General features: G+C 48.5%; 1 protein-coding gene across 1 annotated transcript in view; it reads left to right on the forward strand.

Moving 5' to 3' along the window:
- Window positions 1-2,542: 2,542 nt before the first annotated feature.
- The window catches only part of arhgef4 (Rho guanine nucleotide exchange factor (GEF) 4), a gene marked incomplete at both ends in the record, with an annotated part of 88,170 nt that continues 71,244 nt past the window's right edge, over window positions 2,543-19,468 (forward strand). The window contains 2 exons of the mRNA XM_080489400.1: window positions 2,543-2,819; window positions 13,548-13,699. Of these exons, the coding sequence (XP_080345526.1) occupies window positions 2,543-2,819; window positions 13,548-13,699 (429 nt within the window). The remainder of the gene's footprint in view (window positions 2,820-13,547; window positions 13,700-19,468) is intronic.

Raw genomic sequence — 19,468 nt, forward strand, 5'->3', positions numbered from 1 at the left:
ACAGTCCTGTACGGTGGTTTATAACACAGGACTGTCCTGTACGGTGGTTTATAACACAGGACTGTCCTGTACGGTGGTTTATAACACAGGACTGTCCTGTACGGTGGTTTATAACACAGGACTGTCCTGTACGGTGGTTTATAACACAGGACTGTCCTGTACGGTGGTTTATAACACAGGACTGTCTCTGGCCAGTTGTCCAGCTCGGCTATCGAGCCTCTGCTGTGCAGGTTGAGGCGTCGGCTCAGCAGCTCTCATTGCCTGAGTCCTGCAGCCTCGACTGTCTCCTGATTCTTTCTGTGAACGCAGTCAATGTGGGTGTTTCTGTGTCTGGGCAGGAGGTGGTTCAGGGTTAAAGGTCAGGAGGATGTTCAGGGTTAAAGGTCAGGAGGAAGTTCAGGGTTAAAGGTCAGGAGGAAGTTCAGGGTTAAAGGTCAGGAGGATGTTCAGGGTTAAAGGTCAGGAGGAAGTTCAGGGTTAAAGGTCAGGAGGAAGTTCAGGGTTAAAGGTCAGGAGGCGGTTCAGGGTTAAAGGTCAGGAGGAAGTTCAGGGTTAAAGGTCAGGAGGATGTTCAGGGTTAAAGGTCAGGAGGAAGTTCAGGGTTAAAGGTCAGGAGGATGTTCAGGGTTAAAGGTCAGGAGGAAGTTCAGGGTTAAAGGTCAGGAGGCGGTTCAGGGTTAAAGGTCAGGAGGATGTTCAGGGTTAAAGGTCAGGAGGAAGTTCAGGGTTAAAGGTCAGGAGGGGGTTCAGGGTTAAAGGTCAGGAGGATGTTCAGGGTTAAAGGTCAGGAGGAAGTTCAGGGTTAAAGGTCAGGAGCTGGTTCAGGGTTAAAGGTCAGGAGGGGGTTCAGGGTTAAAGGTCAGGAGGTGGTTCAGGGTTAAAGGTCAGGAGGATGTTCAGGGTTAAAGGTCAGGAGGAAGTTCAGGGTTAAAGGTCAGGAGGTGGTTCAGGGTTAAAGGTCAGGAGGATGTTCAGGGTTAAAGGTCAGGAGGATGTTCAGGGTTAAAGGTCAGGAGGTGGTTCAGGGTCAAAGGTCAGGAGGAAGTTCAGGGTTAAAGGTCAGGAGGTGGTTCAGGGTCAAAGGTCAGGAGGAAGTTCAGGGTTAAAGGTCATAAGGATGTTCAGGGTTAAAGGTCAGGAGGATGTTCAGGGTTAAAGGTCAGGAGGAAGTTCAGGGTTAAAGGTCAGGAGGTGGTTCAGGGTTAAAGGTCAGGAGGTGGTTCAGGGTTGAAGGTCATAAGGATGTTCAGGGTTAAAGGTCAGGAGTGTTAGTCCAGCCATGATCCAGCCTTAGTCCAGAGGCTGGTGGAGCTGACATAGCGTCGACACAGAGGCTGGTGGAGCTGACATAGCGTCGACACAGAGGCTGGTGGAGCTGACATAGCGTCGACACAGAGGCTGGTGGAGGTGACGTAGCATTGACACAGAGGCTGGTGGAGCTGACATAGCGTCGACACAGAGGCTGGTGGAGGTGACGTAGCATCGACACAGAGGCTGGTGGAGCTGACATAGCGTCGACACAGAGGCTGGTGGAGGTGACGTAGCATTGACACAGAGGCTGGTGGAGATGGTTCATGCCAACACAGCCTTTGCGTATCATTTGCATTAGGAGTATGGATTAGTGTTTGAGGTATTCAGGTAGTACTGGTACTCTGTATGGATAAGTACCTAAAGGTACTCGTACTCATCCTTTAAAACCGTGGTAACGTTGGGAGATAGAAGTTCTAAAATGGCTCAAATGTCAGAATCAGTTGGATGAAGTAAATATAAACGTCGTATTCAAATGACTGTCATTACAGTTTTATGAAAATAAGAGAAAAAATGTCGACATGTAGAAGAGGTTTTCTCTTATTTTGAAGGTTAAACATATTTGTGTCTCCAAATTAATTTTATTTATTAATTTGGTGGCAAGTGAAAAGTAACAATGGTTCATTTAGTCATATAGGTTGTTGACAGCTTCTTCTATAGCTGCAAAACACGTGTGTGTGTGTGTGTGTGTGTGTGTGTGTGTGTGTGTGTGTGTGTGTGTGTGTGTGTGTGTGTGTGTGTGTGTGTGTGTGTGTGTGTGTGTGTGTGTGAGATGCACTGAGGAAGGCAGGAATGCTGCTCTTCTCTTCCTGTACCATTAGTACTGATGCTAGCAGGCAAACGACAGGGTCGTACTGTAGAAGCCCCCTGCAGGACCCCCGCTGATGTCAGCCTGCACACAGGGAGGGAGGCAGAGTGAGAGAGGGAGGGAAGAGCATGGAGGAGGGAGGGTGCGGGAGGGAGGAGCATGGAGGAGGGAGGGTGAGGCAGTCCAGAGCGGCTGGCTGAAGGGAGGAGAGCAGCTCCTGCTCTGCTGCTCCGTCCACGGAGGGAGAAACACTGCAAGTTGACAGCCGAGGCTTTCCGCAGCGACTCCTGCAGCAGGAGGACCCCTCCACCTCCTCCTGCTGCTCCTCCTCAGTGCACTGTCTCCCTGCTGGCAGAAGGAACCACCTGCTCAGCTGCTCCTCCTCCTCCTCCTCCTGCTGCCCTGTGGTGTCTGGTCCATGCCGGGATGCGGACCCAGCAGGGCTCGGGGGGGGGCGTGCCTCTGGCGGGGGGCAGCAGCGGCAGCAGCGGCAGCAGCGGCAGCAGTGGCAGCTCAGGGCCGTCACCCGGGTCAGAGTCAGACGGAGCGAGTCCGACAGGCGGAGGGGGGGACGGCATGGTGGACGAAGGTGTCGGGGTGGGTGGATGTATGAGTGGAGGTGGAGGTGGAGGCAGCCTGGGAGGAACTCTGAGAGGGGTCCTGTCTCGTTTCTGGAGCCTCGAGAGTCTGCACTCCACCACAGGTAAGAGCTCCACGCTTCAGACACTGGTCCTTCAACATGTTCCAGCCTGTCCCTGTCCCAGCTTGTCCCTGTTCCAGCCTGTCCCAGCCTGTCTCTGTTCCAGCCTGTCCCTGTCCCAGCCTGTTCCTATTCCAGCTTCTCCCTTTTCCAGGTTGTCTCTTTCCCTGTCCCAGCCTCTCCCTGTCCCAGCCTGTCTCTATCCCTGTCTCTATCCCTGTCCCTATTCTAGCTTGTCCCTGTTCCAGCCTGTATCTGTCTCTGTCCCAGCCTGTCTCTTTTCAAGCCTGTCCCTGTCCCAGCCTGTCTCTGTCCCAGCCTGTCCCTGTACCAGCCAGTCCCTTTCCAGGCCTGTCCCTGTTCCAGTCTGTCTCTGTTCCAGCCTGTCCCTAATCCAGCCTGTCCCTATCCCAGCCAGTCTCTGTCCCAGCCTGTCCCTTTTCCAGGCTGTCTGTCCCTGTCCCAGCCTGTCCCTGTTCCAGCCTGTCCCTGTTCCAGCCAGTCTCTGTCCCAGCCTGTCCCTGTTCCAGCATATCCCTGTCCCTGTCCCAGCCTGTCTCTGTTCCAGCCAGTCTCTGTCCCAGCCTGTGGTAGGTCCTCCATCCTGCAGCACTCAGTGATGGGTGGGTGAGTGGGTGGGTGGGTGGGGGTGGGGGTGGGGGAGTGGGTGGGGGAGTGGGGGTGGGGGGGTCTGAAACCATCCATCCATCACTAAACTGGGAGGCGCAGGGCTTCCTGGGAAATAGGTCACCATGGACGAGGCGTCCCGCCCGGAGGCGTCTTGGTGCTTCTACCTCTGCTGGAGTCACTGACTCAGACTCAACGACACTCTCTGTTACTGACACCAGAGTGTAGACGAGGCCGTCTACACTCATCTGCACTCGTCTACACTCGTCCAAACTCCTCTACACTCATCTGCACTCGTCTACACTCGTCTACACTCATCTACACTCCTCTACACTCCTCTACACTCGTCCAAACTCCTCTACACTCCTCTACACTCCTCTACACTCGTCCAAACTCCTCTACACTCATTTACACTCGTCCAAACTCCTCTACACTCGTCTACACTCATCTACACTCGTCCAAACTCCTCTACACTCATCTGCACTCGTCTACACTCGTCTACACTCGTCCAAACTCCTCTACACTCATTTACACTCGTCCAAACTCCTCTACACTCATCTGCACTCGTCTACACTCGTCTACACTCATCTACACTCGTCTACACTCCTCTACACTCGTCCAAACTCCTCTACACTCGTCCAAACTCCTCTACACTCATTTACACTCGTCCAAACTCCTCTACACTCATCTGCACTCGTCTACACTCGTCTAAACTCCTCTACACTCGTCTACACTCGTCTAAACTCCTCTACACTCATCTGCACTCGTCTACACTCGTCTAAACTCCTCTACACTCGTCTACACTCGTCCAAACTCCTCTACACTCATTTACACTCGTCCAAACTCCTCTACACTCGTCTACACTCATTTACACTCGTCCAAACTCCTCTACACTCATCTGCACTCGTCTACACTCGTCTAAACTCCTCTACACTCGTCTACACTCGTCTAAACTCCTCTACACTCGTCTACACTCGTCCAAACTCCTCTACACTCATCTGCACTCGTCTACACTTGTCCAAACTCCTCTACACTCGTCTACACTCGTCCAAACTCCTCTACACTCATCTACACTCGTCTAAACTCCTCTACACTCATCTACACCCGTCCAAACTCCTCTACACTCATCTACACTCGTCTACACTCGTCTAAACTTGTCTACACTCATCTATACTCGTCCAAACTCCTCTACACTCGTCTACACTCGTCCAAACTCCTCTACACTCATTTACACTCGTCCAAACTCCTCTACACTCGTCTACACTCGTCCAAACTCCTCTACACTCATTTACACTCGTCTAAACTTGTCTACACTCATCTATACTCGTCCAAACTCCTCTACACTTATCTGCACTCGTCTAAACTCCTCTACACTCATCTATACTCGTCCAAACTCCTCTACACTCGTCCAAACTCCTCTACACTCATTTACACTCGTCCAAACTCCTCTACACTCATCTACACTCGTCCAAACTCCTGTACACTCATTTACACTCGTCTAAACTCCTCTACACTCGTCTACACTCGTCCAAACTCCTCTACACTCATCTGCACTCGTCTACACTCGTCCAAACTCCTCTACACTCGTCTACACTCGTCCAAACTCCTCTACACTCATCTACACTCGTCTACACTCGTGCAAACTCCTCTACACTCATCTACACTCGTCTAAACTCCTCTACACTCATCTACACTCGTCCAAACTCCTCTACACTCATCTACACTCATCTACACTCGTCTAAACTCCTCTACACTCATTTACACTCGTCCAAACTCCTCTACACTCATCTACACTCGTCCAAACTCCTCTACACTCATTTACACTCGTCTAAACTCCTCTACACTCGTCTACACTCGTCCAAACTCCTCTACACTCATCTGCACTCGTCTACACTTGTCCAAACTCCTCTACACTCGTCTACACTCGTCCAAACTCCTCTACACTCATCTGCACTCGTCTACACTTGTCCAAACTCCTCTACACTCGTCTATACTCGTCCAAACTCCTCTACACTCGTCTACACTCGTCCAAACTCCTCTACACTCATTTACACTCGTCCAAACTCCTCTACACTCGTCTACACTCGTCCAAACTCCTCTACACTCATTTACACTCGTCTAAACTTGTCTACACTCATCTATACTCGTCCAAACTCCTCTACACTCATCTGCACTCGTCTAAACTCCTCTACACTCATCTATACTCGTCCAAACTCCTCTACACTCGTCCAAACTCCTCTACACTCATTTACACTCGTCCAAACTCCTCTACACTCATCTACACTCGTCCAAACTCCTGTACACTCATTTACACTCGTCTAAACTCCTCTACACTCGTCTACACTCGTCCAAACTCCTCTACACTCATCTGCACTCGTCTACACTCGTCCAAACTCCTCTACACTCGTCTACACTCGTCCAAACTCCTCTACACTCATCTACACTCGTCTACACTCGTGCAAACTCCTCTACACTCATCTACACTCGTCTAAACTCCTCTACACTCATCTACACTCGTCCAAACTCCTCTACACTCATCTACACTCATCTACACTCGTCTAAACTCCTCTACACTCATTTACACTCGTCCAAACTCCTCTACACTCATTTACACTCGTCTAAACTCCTCTACACTCGTCTACACTCGTCCAAACTCCTCTACACTCATCTGCACTCGTCTACACTTGTCCAAACTCCTCTACACTCGTCTACACTCGTCCAAACTCCTCTACACTCATCTACACTCGTCTACACTCGTCCAAACTCCTCTACACTCATCTACACTCGTCTACACTCGTCTAAACTCCTCTACACTCATCTACACTCGTCCAAACTCCTCTACACTCATCTACACTCGTCTACACTCGTCCAAACTCCTCTACACTCGTTTACACTCGTCTAAACTCCTCTACACTCGTCTACACTCGTCCAAACTCCTCTACACTCGTCCAAACTCCTCTACACTCATCTACACTCGTCCAAACTCCTCTACACTCGTCTACACTCGTCTAAACTCCTCTACACTCGTCTACACTCGTCCAAACTCCTCTACACTCATTTACACTCGTCTAAACTCCTCTACACTCGTCTGCACTCGTCTAAACTCCTCTACACTCGTCTGCACTCGTCTAAACTCCTCTACACTCGTCTGCACTCGTCCAAACTCCTCTACACTCATTTACACTCGTCTAAACTCCTCTACACTCATCTGCACTCGTCTAAACTCCTCTACACTCGTCTGCACTCGTCTAAACTCCTCTACACTCGTCTACACTCGTCCAAACTCCTCTACACTCATTTACACTCGTCTAAACTCCTCTACACTCGTCTACACTCGTCCAAACTCCTCTACACTCATTTACACTCGTCTAAACTCCTCTACACTCATCTGCACTCGTCTAAACTCCTCTACACTCATCTGCACTCGTCTAAACTCCTCTACACTCGTCTACACTCGTCTAAACTCCTCTACACTCGTCTACACTCGTCCAAACTCCTCTACACTCATTTACACTCGTCTAAACTCCTCTACACTCGTCTGCACTCGTCTAAACTCCTCTACACTCGTCTGCACTCGTCTAAACTCCTCTACACTCATTTACACTCGTCTAAACTCCTCTACACTCGTCTACACTCGTCTCGAGTTAAATGGTGCAGCAGTTTGCTTCCATGATGTATGTAAGTTTGAGACTTGAGTTTCCACTGAGAGAAACTAGTAGTTCACAGTATTTCTTCTACTCCTCTGTGACTACAGTCACGCAGTATTCAGAGTGTTTGTTAGAATTGAACAAAGTCAGCATTTCCTACCATTTCCTACAGCGTCGTCTGTGTACGTGGAGAACCTTTCCTACAGCGTCGTCTGTGTACGTGGAGAACCTTTCCTACCATCCCGCTGTTCTCCATGTGGCTGATTTTACACGACAGTGTTTCAATATAAGTTGCATAACTTTTTGTTTTTTGTTTCAAAAACATGTTAGCGTTTACGCGACATGTCGTTTGTTTAAGGCAGAGGTCTCCAACCTCGGTCCTGGAGGACCGGTGTCCTGCAGGTTCTAGTTCCTCCCTGCTTCAGCATACCTGAATCTAATGATGATGTCATCACCAAGGCTGTGAAGAAGCCCAGTAAGGAGCCCCTCATTGAGGACCAGGGACTCTGGAGGACCAGGGTTGGAGACCTTTGGTCTAATACACAGACGCACGCACGCACACACACACACACACACACACACACACACACACACACACACACACACACACACACACACACACACACACACACACACACACACACACACACACACACACACACACACACACACACACACACGCGCTAAGCAGAGAACAGTACTGGGTAAGCTCTCATGACGTTGTGTTTTCAGTGGCTTCGAGCACCATTGTTGTGTAATCAGGCCTTAAAACTCCACTCACAGCTCCCACTAGTGGCCTGGCATGCACAGTACAGCGTTTTAGGTTTTGGTGGATCATGATGGTGTCGTCTGCAACATGTGAAACTTCTCTGAAAGGAAAACAGTCTGAGATCAAGGTTATACACATGAATGTAGTTAAAGAGAGTAAAAGTACATCAGGTGGTGAAATCTGTGATTTTCTGTTGCTGGAATGATGGTTATTATAATTATTATAATTATGATTTAGAATGAGTGTGCTCTACACCGCAGGAAAAGCACGTCCATTTCCTCTAGCTGTAGCTGTTGCTTTAGCTGGTCCTGTTGCTGGTCCTGTTGCTGGTCCTATAGCTATTGCTGGTCTTGTAGCTATTGCTGGTAATGTAGCTGTTGCTTTAGCTGGTCCTGTTGCTGGTCCTGTTGCTGGTCCTATAGCTATTGCTGGTAATGTATCTATTGCTGGTCTTGTAGCTGTTGCTGGTAATGTAGCTGTTGCTTTAGCTGTAGCTGCTCTTGTTGCTCTTCCTGTTCCTGTAGCTGTTGCTGTCGCTAATTGCTGTTGCTGAAGCCATTACTGTAGCAGTTACCGCCTGTGGCTGTTGCTCTAGCTGTTCCTGTTCCTGTTCCTGTAGCTGTTCCTGTTCCTGTAGCTGTAGCTGTTCCTGTAGCTGTTCCTGTTCCTGTAGCTGTTCCTGTTCCTGTTCCTGTAGCTGTTCCTGCAGCTGTAGCTGTTCCTGTAGCTGTTCCTGTTCCTGTAGCTGTTCCTGCAGCTGTAGCTGTTCCTGCAGCTGTAGCTGTTCCTGTAGCTGTAGCTGTTCCTGTAGCTGTTCCTGTTCCTGTAGCTGTTCCTGCAGCTGTAGCTGTTCCTGTTCCTGTTCCTGTAGCTGTTCCTGCAGCTGTAGCTGTTCCTGTAGCTGTAGCTGTTCCTGTTCCTGTAGCTGTTCCTGTTCCTGTTCCTGTAGCTGTTCCTGTAGCTGTAGCTGTGAGCTTCAGTAAAGTGTGTACAGTGTGACTGAGGGTTGGAGGCGCTGGGAGCTGAGCCGACAGCTCAGTGATGCAGCAGTGAAACGGTGGCGTTGCTGGTGAGGAAGCATCAACATCAGAAGTGGCTGTAACGTCAGGAATCCTGCGTCCTGAGAAGTGACAGGCCTTGGTAATATGAGGACCAAGGACCAGATACACTCACGTCTTCATGTGGCGTCGTTGGTCTCTGCAGCGGAAATAGTGTTTTAAGCATTTTACAAACCTACATCTCCTTTACACACACACACACACACACACACACACACACACACACACACACACACACACACACACACACACACACACACACACACACACACACACACACACACACACACACACACACACACACACACACACACACACACACACACACACACACACACACACACACACACACACACGTTTGTAAAGCAGCACAAACAGCAGAGAAACAGGACGCATCAGTTTTAAATCCAGTTTCCTCTCTAGTTAGATGATGGAGCTCATTGTGCTGCAGATTGTTCTGGATCAGTCTTTATGTGGCTTCGTATTCCAACGAGTGTAACACACTGCTTTAATACCACAGTTATAAATAGACCACAGTTAGAAATAGACCACAGTTAGAAATAGACCAGGTTGCTTCATGTGGGTGGAGTAGGTCAGAGTTGCTTCATGTGGATGGAGCAGGTTAGGTGGAGCAGGTCAGAGTTGCCTCGTCTCTCGTTCTGGCGTTGGAACAGTGAATCTTCCAGGAGCAGTTTGTGGTTTCATCACATCAGATCTTCATTCTTCAGTGTCTGTGAACGATGGTAGGAGGAGGGAAAGTGGAGGTGATGGAGGGAGGGAAGGTGGAGGTGATGGACTGCTGATGGAGGGAGGTGGGCAGGTGGAAGTGATGGAGGCATGGTAGAGGTGATGGACGGAAGGTGGAGTTGGTGGAGGGAAGGCCAACTCCATAGAGTCAGGGTTGTGCTTGCCAACATATTTCTCCTTTGAGGAGGAGGCGGCACCACCTTCATCTTTTTTTCCTTTTAAGAACTTGTGCTTCAGTTGATGGCTGGTTGCTTCTTCTGCTGCTTCTACTGCTGCTTCTACTGCTGCTTCTACTGCTGCTTCTTCTTCTTCTACTGCTTCTTCTTCTTCTACTGCTGCTTCTTCTACTGCTGCTGCTTCTTCTGCTGCTTCTTCTTCTGCTTCTTCTTCTACTACTTCTTCTTCTTCTACTGCTGCTTCTTCTTCTACTGCTTCTTCTTCTTCTACTGCTGCTGCTTCTTCTGCTGCTGCTTCTTCTTCTACTGCTTCTTCTTCTTCTACTGCTGCTTCTTCTACTGCTGCTGCTTCTTCTGCTGCTGCTTCTTCTTCTGCTGCTGCTTCTTCTGCTGCTGCTTCTTCTTCTACTGCTTCTTCTGCTTCTTCTTCTACTGCTTCTTCTTCTTCTACTGCTGCTTCTTCTGCTTCTTCTGCTGCTTCTTCTGCTGCTTCTGCTTCTTCTACTGCTGCTTCTTCTGCTGCTGCTTCTTCTTCTACTGCTGCTTCTTCTGCTGCTGCTTCTTCTTCTACTGCTGCTTCTTCTACTGCTGCTTCTTCTGCTTCTTCTTCTACTGCTTCTTCTTCTTCTACTGCTGCTTCTTCTACTGCTGCTTCTTCTACTGCTTCTTCTTCTTCTACTGCTGCTTCTTCTGCTGCTTCTTCTGCTGCTTCTTCTGCTGCTTCTACTGCTGCTGCTTCTTCTGCTGCTTCTGCTTCTTCTTCTACTGCTGCTTCTTCTGCTGCTTCTGCTGCTTCTTCTACTGCTTCTTCTGCTGCTTCTACTGCTGCTGCTTCTGCTGCTTCTTCTGCTGCTTCTACTGCTGCTTCTACTGCTGCTTCTACTGCTGCTGCTTCTGCTGCTGCTTCTACTGCTGCTTCTTCTACTGCTGCTTCTTCTGCTGCTGCTTCTACAGCTTCTTCTGCTGCTGCTTCTGCTGCTTCTTCTGCTGCAGCTTCTACTGATTCTTCTGCTGCTTCTACTGCTTCTTCTACTGCTGCTTCTGCTGCTGCTTCTACTGCTGCTTCTTCTACTGCTTCTGCTGCTTCTGCTGCTTCTGCTGCTTCTTCTACTGCTTCTTCTGCTGCTGCTTCTGCTGCTTCTTCTTCTGCTGCTTCTACTGCTTCTTCTGCTGCTTCTACTGCTTCTTCTACTGCTGCTTCTGCTGCTTCTTCTTCTTCTTCTACTGCTGCTTCTGCTGCTTCTTCTTCTGCTGCTTCTGCTGCTTCTTCTGCTGCTTCTACTGCTTCTTCTACTGCTGCTTCTGCTGCTTCTTCTTCTGCTGCTTCTACTGCTTCTGCTGCTTCTTCTACTGCTGCTTCTTCTACTGCTTCTGCTGCTTCTTCTACTGCTTCTTCTTCTTCTACTGCTGCTTCTTCTTCTACTGCTTCTTCTTCTTCTACTGCTGCTGCTTCTTCTGCTGCTGCTTCTTCTTCTACTGCTTCTTCTTCTTCTACTGCTGCTTCTTCTACTGCTGCTGCTTCTTCTGCTGCTACTTCTTCTTCTGCTGCTGCTTCTTCTGCTGCTGCTTCTTCTTCTACTGCTGCTTCTTCTACTGCTGCTTCTTCTGCTTCTTCTTCTACTGCTTCTTCTTCTTCTACTGCTGCTTCTTCTGCTTCTTCTGCTGCTTCTTCTGCTGCTTCTGCTTCTTCTTCTTCTACTGCTGCTTCTTCTGCTGCTGCTTCTTCTTCTACTGCTGCTTCTTCTGCTGCTGCTTCTTCTTCTGCTGCTGCTTCTTCTACTGCTGCTTCTTCTGCTTCTTCTTCTACTGCTTCTTCTTCTTCTACTGCTGCTTCTTCTACTGCTGCTTCTTCTACTGCTTCTTCTACTGCTTCTTCTTCTTCTACTGCTGCTTCTTCTGCTGCTTCTTCTGCTGCTTCTGCTGCTTCTACTGCTGCTTCTACTGCTGCTGCTTCTTCTGCTGCTTCTGCTTCTTCTTCTACTGCTGCTTCTTCTGCTGCTTCTGCTGCTTCTTCTACTGCTTCTTCTGCTGCTTCTACTGCTGCTGCTTCTGCTGCTTCTTCTGCTGCTTCTACTGCTGCTTCTACTGCTGCTTCTACTGCTGCTGCTTCTGCTTCTGCTGCTGCTTCTACTGCTTCTTCTGCTGCTTCTTCTACTGCTGCTTCTTCTGCTGCTGCTTCTACAGCTTCTTCTGCTGCTGCTTCTGCTGCTTCTTCTGCTGCAGCTTCTACTGATTCTTCTGCTGCTTCTACTGCTTCTTCTACTGCTGCTTCTGCTGCTGCTTCTACTGCTGCTTCTTCTACTGCTTCTGCTGCTTCTGCTGCTTCTTCTACTGCTTCTTCTGCTGCTGCTTCTGCTGCTTCTTCTTCTGCTGCTTCTACTGCTTCTTCTGCTGCTTCTACTGCTTCTTCTACTGCTGCTTCTGCTGCTTCTTCTTCTTCTTCTACTGCTGCTTCTGCTGCTTCTTCTTCTGCTGCTTCTGCTGCTTCTTCTGCTGCTTCTACTGCTTCTTCTACTGCTGCTTCTGCTGCTTCTTCTTCTGCTGCTTCTACTGCTTCTGCTGCTTCTTCTACTGCTGCTTCTTCTACTGCTTCTGCTGCTTCTGCTGCTTCTTCTACTGCTGCTTCTGCTTCTTCTGCTTCTGCTGCTTCTTCTACTGCTGCTTCTGCTGCTTCTGCTGCTTCTGCTGCTGCTGCTTCTTCTTCTGCTTCTTCTTCTGCTGCTGCTTCTTCTGCTGCTTCTTCTACTGCTTCTGCTGCTACTGCTTCTACTGCTGCTTCTGCTGCTTCTTCTTCTGCTGCTGCTGGGAGCGTGTTCAACGGCTGAATGATGCATCACTGCCCCAAGTGGTGGGAAGCAGCATTGCGGTTCTGCGGCCCACAGGAGCAGAACTTGAGACGGCCCAGTAGTTCAGAATGGTTGAGAATCTGCATGAGAACGTCCGTGTTCTCCCAGTGTTAAAGTTTAGAGCCCATTGTTCTCTGCTGCGTGTATGGCTTCATCACTAGAACCAACTAGTAGACCAACAGGAAAACTACATCACCTTCAGTCTCTGCTGTCGTTGTGTCACTCCGCCCCCACCCCCACCACCCCACCACCCTGCCCCCCACCCCACCACCCGACTCTTGTAAAGCATCTTCTCGCTGTAATTTTGCATCGTATCCATTCTCCTCCGTCTCCACGGTGATTTGTCTTCACCGTGATTTGCCACCTCCTCACAGGCGTGTGAGGTACGACAGTACGAGTATTTTTAGCTCATCAGGCAGGTAGTTAAAAAGTGACAGCTCACACACACACACACACACACACACACACACACACACACACACACACACACACACACACACACACACACACACACACACACACACACACACACACACACACACACACTCACACACACACACACACACACACACACACACACACACACACACACACACACACACGGCGTGTTGCTGTGATGTGTGGTGATCTCCATAGTTACAACCTGAAACAATCACTCTGTAATCCTGGTGTGAATGGGGGCAGTGGGGGTGATATAAAAGCAGCAGTGTTGAGCTGGAGGACTCCCCCCTGACCTCTGACCTCAGCTCACCTGATGCTTGATGGCTTCACAGTGACCTCCAGCTGATCTGTGGGTTTTTGTCCCTCTGTCTCAGCGGTGGTGCTTCCTGACGGCTCTGTGTTTTTGCCCCTCTGTCTCAGCGGTGGTGCTTCCTGACGGCTCGTCGGACAGGCCGGGGCTCGGGGAGGATCTGGGCAGCGAGGAGGATCTGTTGTACGAGGATTTCCGTGGCTCAGGTCACCGCTTCAGACATCCAGGAGGAGGCGGCGGAGAGCAGCTCGCCATCAACGAGGTACAGTCCAGCATGGCACGGTGGCTCTTGTGCAGGTCAGAGACCAATGACATGTAATCAGCAGTGGAGAGAAGTGCTCTGAGGATATGTACTGCTTTATTTTCTAAAAGAAGAGTACAAGTACCTGCTGGGGACCCATCCTAAACTGACACTGGCTTGGGCTCCGGCGGAGTCTGGGTGGGGCCGGAGTGTGAGGGTTGACCCCTGGTCGCTCTTGCTAAGGCTGGACCTGCGCTGGCACCTGGAGCTCAGTCTCATTCTGGCCAACCTTTGGCCGGGCTTGGTCCCCGGGTTGCTGCCTGGTGCTCCTGGTTCACCTCCTCGGGTCGTGGGGTGCCTCTGGTGGCGGGGGCCCTCGGGGTGGCGGCTGCTGTCCCACCGGGTCTCTGAACTTGCGGCGGTTCTGTTCAGGTGTCTGGTGCGTACCAGACCTTTCCGTAATGTCTGGACTGTCAGCCTCTACTTTATTCACACACTTTGAACCCAGCGGCTTAACAACGAGGCTAGTTGATAGAGTTTCATGTTTAACAAGCTTCATACTGACAATACATGGGTGATGCATTCAGGTGCATCACGTAACTCTGGCTGCTGCTCCATGGCTGAGCAACGTCCTCCTCAGAGGGAGCAGAGATAAAACCCTCAGTGTGTCTGAGTTCTGCTGTAATTCACTTACGCTCTTTGTCAGGACCTGAGGTGAACCCAGGAGCAGACTCAGACTCAGATGGCAGGATTACAGAGTTTATTAGAAAACAGGGCTTACAAATCCAGAGGGGTGATCCAGAGGGAGGCGGTCAAAATCCAGGCAGAGGTCAATAAACACAGAACAGTCCAGAAGAAACCACAACAGAAAGACTGGAGTGACATGACAAGGGGGGAGGGGCTTAGATACACAAGGGAAGGGCAGGCAGGTGAGACAAATCAACACTAATCAGACCCACAGAGGGAGAGAGGACAGGATAAGTCAATGAACAAAGACGTAGGGTACGTCCTCATTGTCCCTCCTGTCTCCTCTGTCCACGTCTCCTTCACCCAGGAAGTGTTTAGTGTAGCAGCCATGATAAGGACTGTCTGAATTCTCAATAAGCAAAGGAAAGGAGGCTCAATGCTTCCTTTAGAACCTCCTTTAGAACCTCCTTTAGCCTAGGAACCACTGATGCTTCCTTTAGAACCTCCTTTAGCCTAGGAACCACTGATGCTTCCTTTAGAACCTCCTTTAGCCTAGGAACCACTGATGCTTCCTTTAGAACCTCCTTTAACCTAGGAACCACTGATGCTTCCTTTAGAACCTCCTTTAGCCTAGGAACCACTGATGCTTCCTTTAGAACCTCCTTTAGCCTAGGAACCACTGATGCTTCCTTTAGAACCTCCTTTAGCCTAGGAACCACTGATGGTTCCTTTACCAAAGGAGACCAGCTCATGTTCCCCCACAATTCCTTGCGGCGACAACATTTAAAGGAACCCGCTCATCGGAGCGTTCAGGGAAACTCAGGATGACTGAAAAAGGAGCAGATCATGTAAGTTACCAAAGTAATAATCTGCCTAGAACCACTTGAAATCATCTAGAACCCAGAGGAACTTTTTGTAGTTCATTTTCAGAAACTTGTAGTTCTTTCCCCACCATGGCAGACGTCACTAACTAGAGCCGCCGTCGCTTTATTATGACGTCACTAAGGGAAAGTCTGACTGCCTCACCACCGTGATCTCCTTTACTAACTCCTTTAGGAAGCCTCCTAACACCTTTACTAACTCCTTTAGGAAGCCTCCTAAACACCTTTCACTAACTCCTTTAGGAAGCCTCCTAAACACCTTTACTAACTCCTTTAGGAGGCCTCCTAACACCTTTACTAACTCCTTTAGGAAGCCTCCTAAACACCTTTACTAACTCCTTTAGGAAGCCTCCTAACACCTTTCCTTAACTCCTTTAGGAAGCCTCCTAACACCTTTCCTTAACTCCTTTAGGAAGCCTCCTAACACCTTTACTAACTCCTTTAGGAAGTCTCCTAACACCTTTCCTTAACTCCTTTAGGAAGCCTCCTAACACCTTTCCTTAACTCCTTTAGGAAGCCTCCTAACACCTTTCACTAACTCCTTTAGGAAGCCTCCTAACACCTTTCACTAACTCCTTTAGGAAGCCTCCTAACACCTTTACTAACTCCTTTAGGAAGTCTCCTAACACCTTTCCTTAACTCCTTTAGGAAGCCTCCTAACACCTTTCCTTAACTCCTTTAGGAAGCCTCCTAACACCTTTCACTAACTCCTTTAGGAAGCCTCCTAACACCTTTCCTTAACTCCTTTAGGAAGCCTCCTAACACCTTTCACTAACTCCTTTAGGAAGCCTCCTAACACCTTTCCTTAACTCCTTTAGGAAGCCTCCTAACACCTTTCCTTAACTCCTTTAGGAAGCCTCCTAACACCTTTCCTTAACTCCTTTAGGAAGCCTCCTAACACCTTTCCTTAACCCCGTGATGTCATCCAGGGGTTCAGGTAAAGTCCATAGATAAGGAGATAGGAGGGACTTTGCAGACGTACCCACTGACTTGACTCATCTCTCTCTCTCTCTCTCTCTCTCTCTCTCTCTCTCTCTCTCTCTCTCTCTCTCTCTTTCTCTCAGACAGAGTCAGTCCAGTGTCAATCCAGAGTCAGAGGACAGAGTCAGAGGACAGAGTCAGAGGACAGAGTCAGAGGACAGAGTCAGGACAGAGTCAGTCCAGAGTCACCTAATTGCTAACACATTCTGTACACACACCTGCTTGTTGACGTTGAGCTTCACTGACAGAGTTTCTCCTGAACCTCACTGCTCATGCTTTCAGATTTGCATGTTGATATTTACCTTCGGGTGTCGTTTTGAATTCCTGCTAATGTCATCAAACCTGCCAACCTCTACGCATTTTGTTAGCAAGTACGCAATTTGATATCTAAATACGCTGGTACGACTCGAAAGTACGAGTTCTGTGGTGAACGTGCAGTACTCATGTCTGACAACACGAGGCAGCAGCGCGGTGAAGCAGTTTCAGCCAATCACTGGAGAGAAGAGGATAACAGTCTACCGAACCGATAGCGTCACACCCCACCCCTCTCCTCCTGCCCTCCGCCTCCGCCCCCCTCCTCCGCCCCTCTCCTCCTGCCCTCCGCCTCCGCCCCCCTCCTCCGCCCCCCTCCTCCTGCCCTCCGCCCCCCGCCTCCGCCCCCCTCCTCCTGCCCTCCGCCTCCGCCCCCCTCCTCCGCCCCCCTCCTCCTGCCCTCCGCCTCCGCCCCCCTCCTCCTGCCTCCCTCCTCCTGCCTCCCTCTCCCTCTCCCTCTCCGTCCTCCGTTCCCCACTCGCTGCAGCTTACAAAGGTAAACTCTGTGTGTGTGTGTGTGTGTGTGTGTGTGTGTGTGTGTGTGTGTGTGTGTGTGTGTGTGTGTGTGTGTGTGTGTGTGTGTGTGTGTGTGTGTTGCATGTTCCTAAACTGTGCCTGTCTTAAGAAACAACAGATCTGAGATTGTTACGAATTTACAGAATTATTTATTAGTAATACAGAGCCCCCCCCCTACCAAACATTGACTTTTGAATCAGGGAGGCGGTTCTCCGTCCGTCTCTGTGACCACTTCCTGTCTTACACTCTGCACCAATCACAATGTTCTCTGTTCTCTGAGGCTCCAGTTTGTTGTCACTTCCTTGTTTACACGTCAACAGGCTGTTGTTCTTGAGTATCAGTGAATCTACATGGTACAGAATGGAGGGAGTAAACATGGGAGGATGCAAAGCTTTTGTCTCTGTAACAGTGAAGCTAAAATGGCAGATTACACAGAAGAATCAGATTAAAATAATCTGACGTTCCCCTTCTGGCTCATGCTATGTTCCGACACAAACAAGTACAAAATGACCACAGAAAGTAAGAAGCAAACATACGTCCCTTAATGTTACCGCCCCCTTTTGCATCATCATCATCATCATCATCATCATCATCATCATCATCATCATCATCATCATCATCATCATCACATTCGTTATCATCATTTTTAATCAAACACATCAAATTCTTTATTATCAAATTCATCCTCTAGGGGGCGCTGTTCACAAGAGGCTTGAGGACGTCTCTGTTCTTCCCAGTGTCTGTGCTCTTCAAAGACGTCTTCTTCCAGAGCGTCACTAAGATCTTGCTGAGTCATCGTTCTTTCACTTCAGGATCCACAGCCAAGTCCTAAATCATTTCCTCCTGAGCTGCTGTACTTCACTTGATGTTGGTAGGTGGCGCTGTCAACATCTGTCTTCCTTCTGGTCCATCTTTAACATCTCACATCAGATCATGAGACAGTCCAACACGTCTTCATTTATGATGGACCAACTACCAATACTTAAATCATTGGATTTTTAAGTTTTTAGAATTAATATTGTTAGAATCTCCCTGAGATTAACTAGTTTTATTTGTGCACTTTATTATCAAATGTCCTATTATCATATGTCCTACTATCAAATGTCCTATTATCATATGTCCTATTATCATATGTCCTATTGTCATATGTCCTACTATCAAATGTCCTATTATCATATGTCCTATTATCATATGTCCTATTATCATATGTCCTATGTCATATGTCCTACTATCAAATGTCCTACTATCATATGTCCTATTATCATATGTCCTATTGTCATATGTCCTATTGTCATATGTCCTATTGTCAAATGTCCTATTGTCATATGTCCTATGTCATATGTCCTATTATCATATGTCCTATTGTCATATGTCCTATTGTCATATGTCCTATTGTCAAATGTCCTATTGTCATATGTCCTATTATCATATGTCCTATTGTCAAATGTCCTATTGTCATATGTCCTATGTCATATGTCCTACTATCAAATGTCCTACTATCATATGTCCTATTATCATATGTCCTATGTCATATGTCCTACTATCAAATGTCCTATTATCATATGTCCTATTATCACATGTTGTACAGATTACCTTTTAACTCTAATCATGTCCCTAATTGTTCTTTTATCTATTTCACTATCACCATTCTCCTCTTATACTAAAGAAAATATTATTTTTCTCGGATATTTTAATCAAATATTTTACAATTTCCCTTTTATTTGATATAAACACATAAAATCATCCCTGGTTTCACACTGAGCAGCTCCTTGTCCTTCCCTGTGTCCATGTGTCTCCTGTGAGACCTTTCCTCTACAACCATCGTCTCTCATGAGGTCTTCTTCTCTTCCTCTCATTCCTCATCTGTGGTGCTTCTCATCAACCTCTACAGAGAACCACGTTCTGTCCTGAACCTTCATCAACCTCTACAGAGAACCATGTTCTGTCCTGAACCTTCATTAACCTCTACAGAGAACCACGTTCTGTCCTGAACCTTCATCAACCTCTACAGAGAACCACGTTCTGTCCTGAAGCTTCATTAATCTCTACAGAGAACCACGTTCTCTCCTGAACCTTCATTAACCTTCATTAACCTCTACAGAGAACCACGTTCTGTCCTGAACCTTCATCAACCTCTACAGAGAACCACGTTCTGTCCTGAACCTTCATCAACCTCTGCAGAGAACCACGTTCTGTCCTGAACCTTCATCAACCTCTGCAGAGAACCACGTTCTCTCCTGAACCTTCATTAACCTTCATCAACCTCTACAGAGAACCACGTTCTGTCCTGAACCTTCATCAACCTCTACAGAGAACCACGTTCTGTCCTGAACCTTCATCAACCTCTACAGAGAACCACGTTCTGTCCTGAACCTTCATTAACCTCTACAGAGAACCACGTTCTGTCCTGAAC

This window comes from Lipophrys pholis (genome assembly GCF_963383615.2).
Source record: "Lipophrys pholis genome assembly, chromosome: 20".
NCBI classification, from domain to species: domain Eukaryota; kingdom Metazoa; phylum Chordata; class Actinopteri; order Blenniiformes; family Blenniidae; genus Lipophrys; species Lipophrys pholis.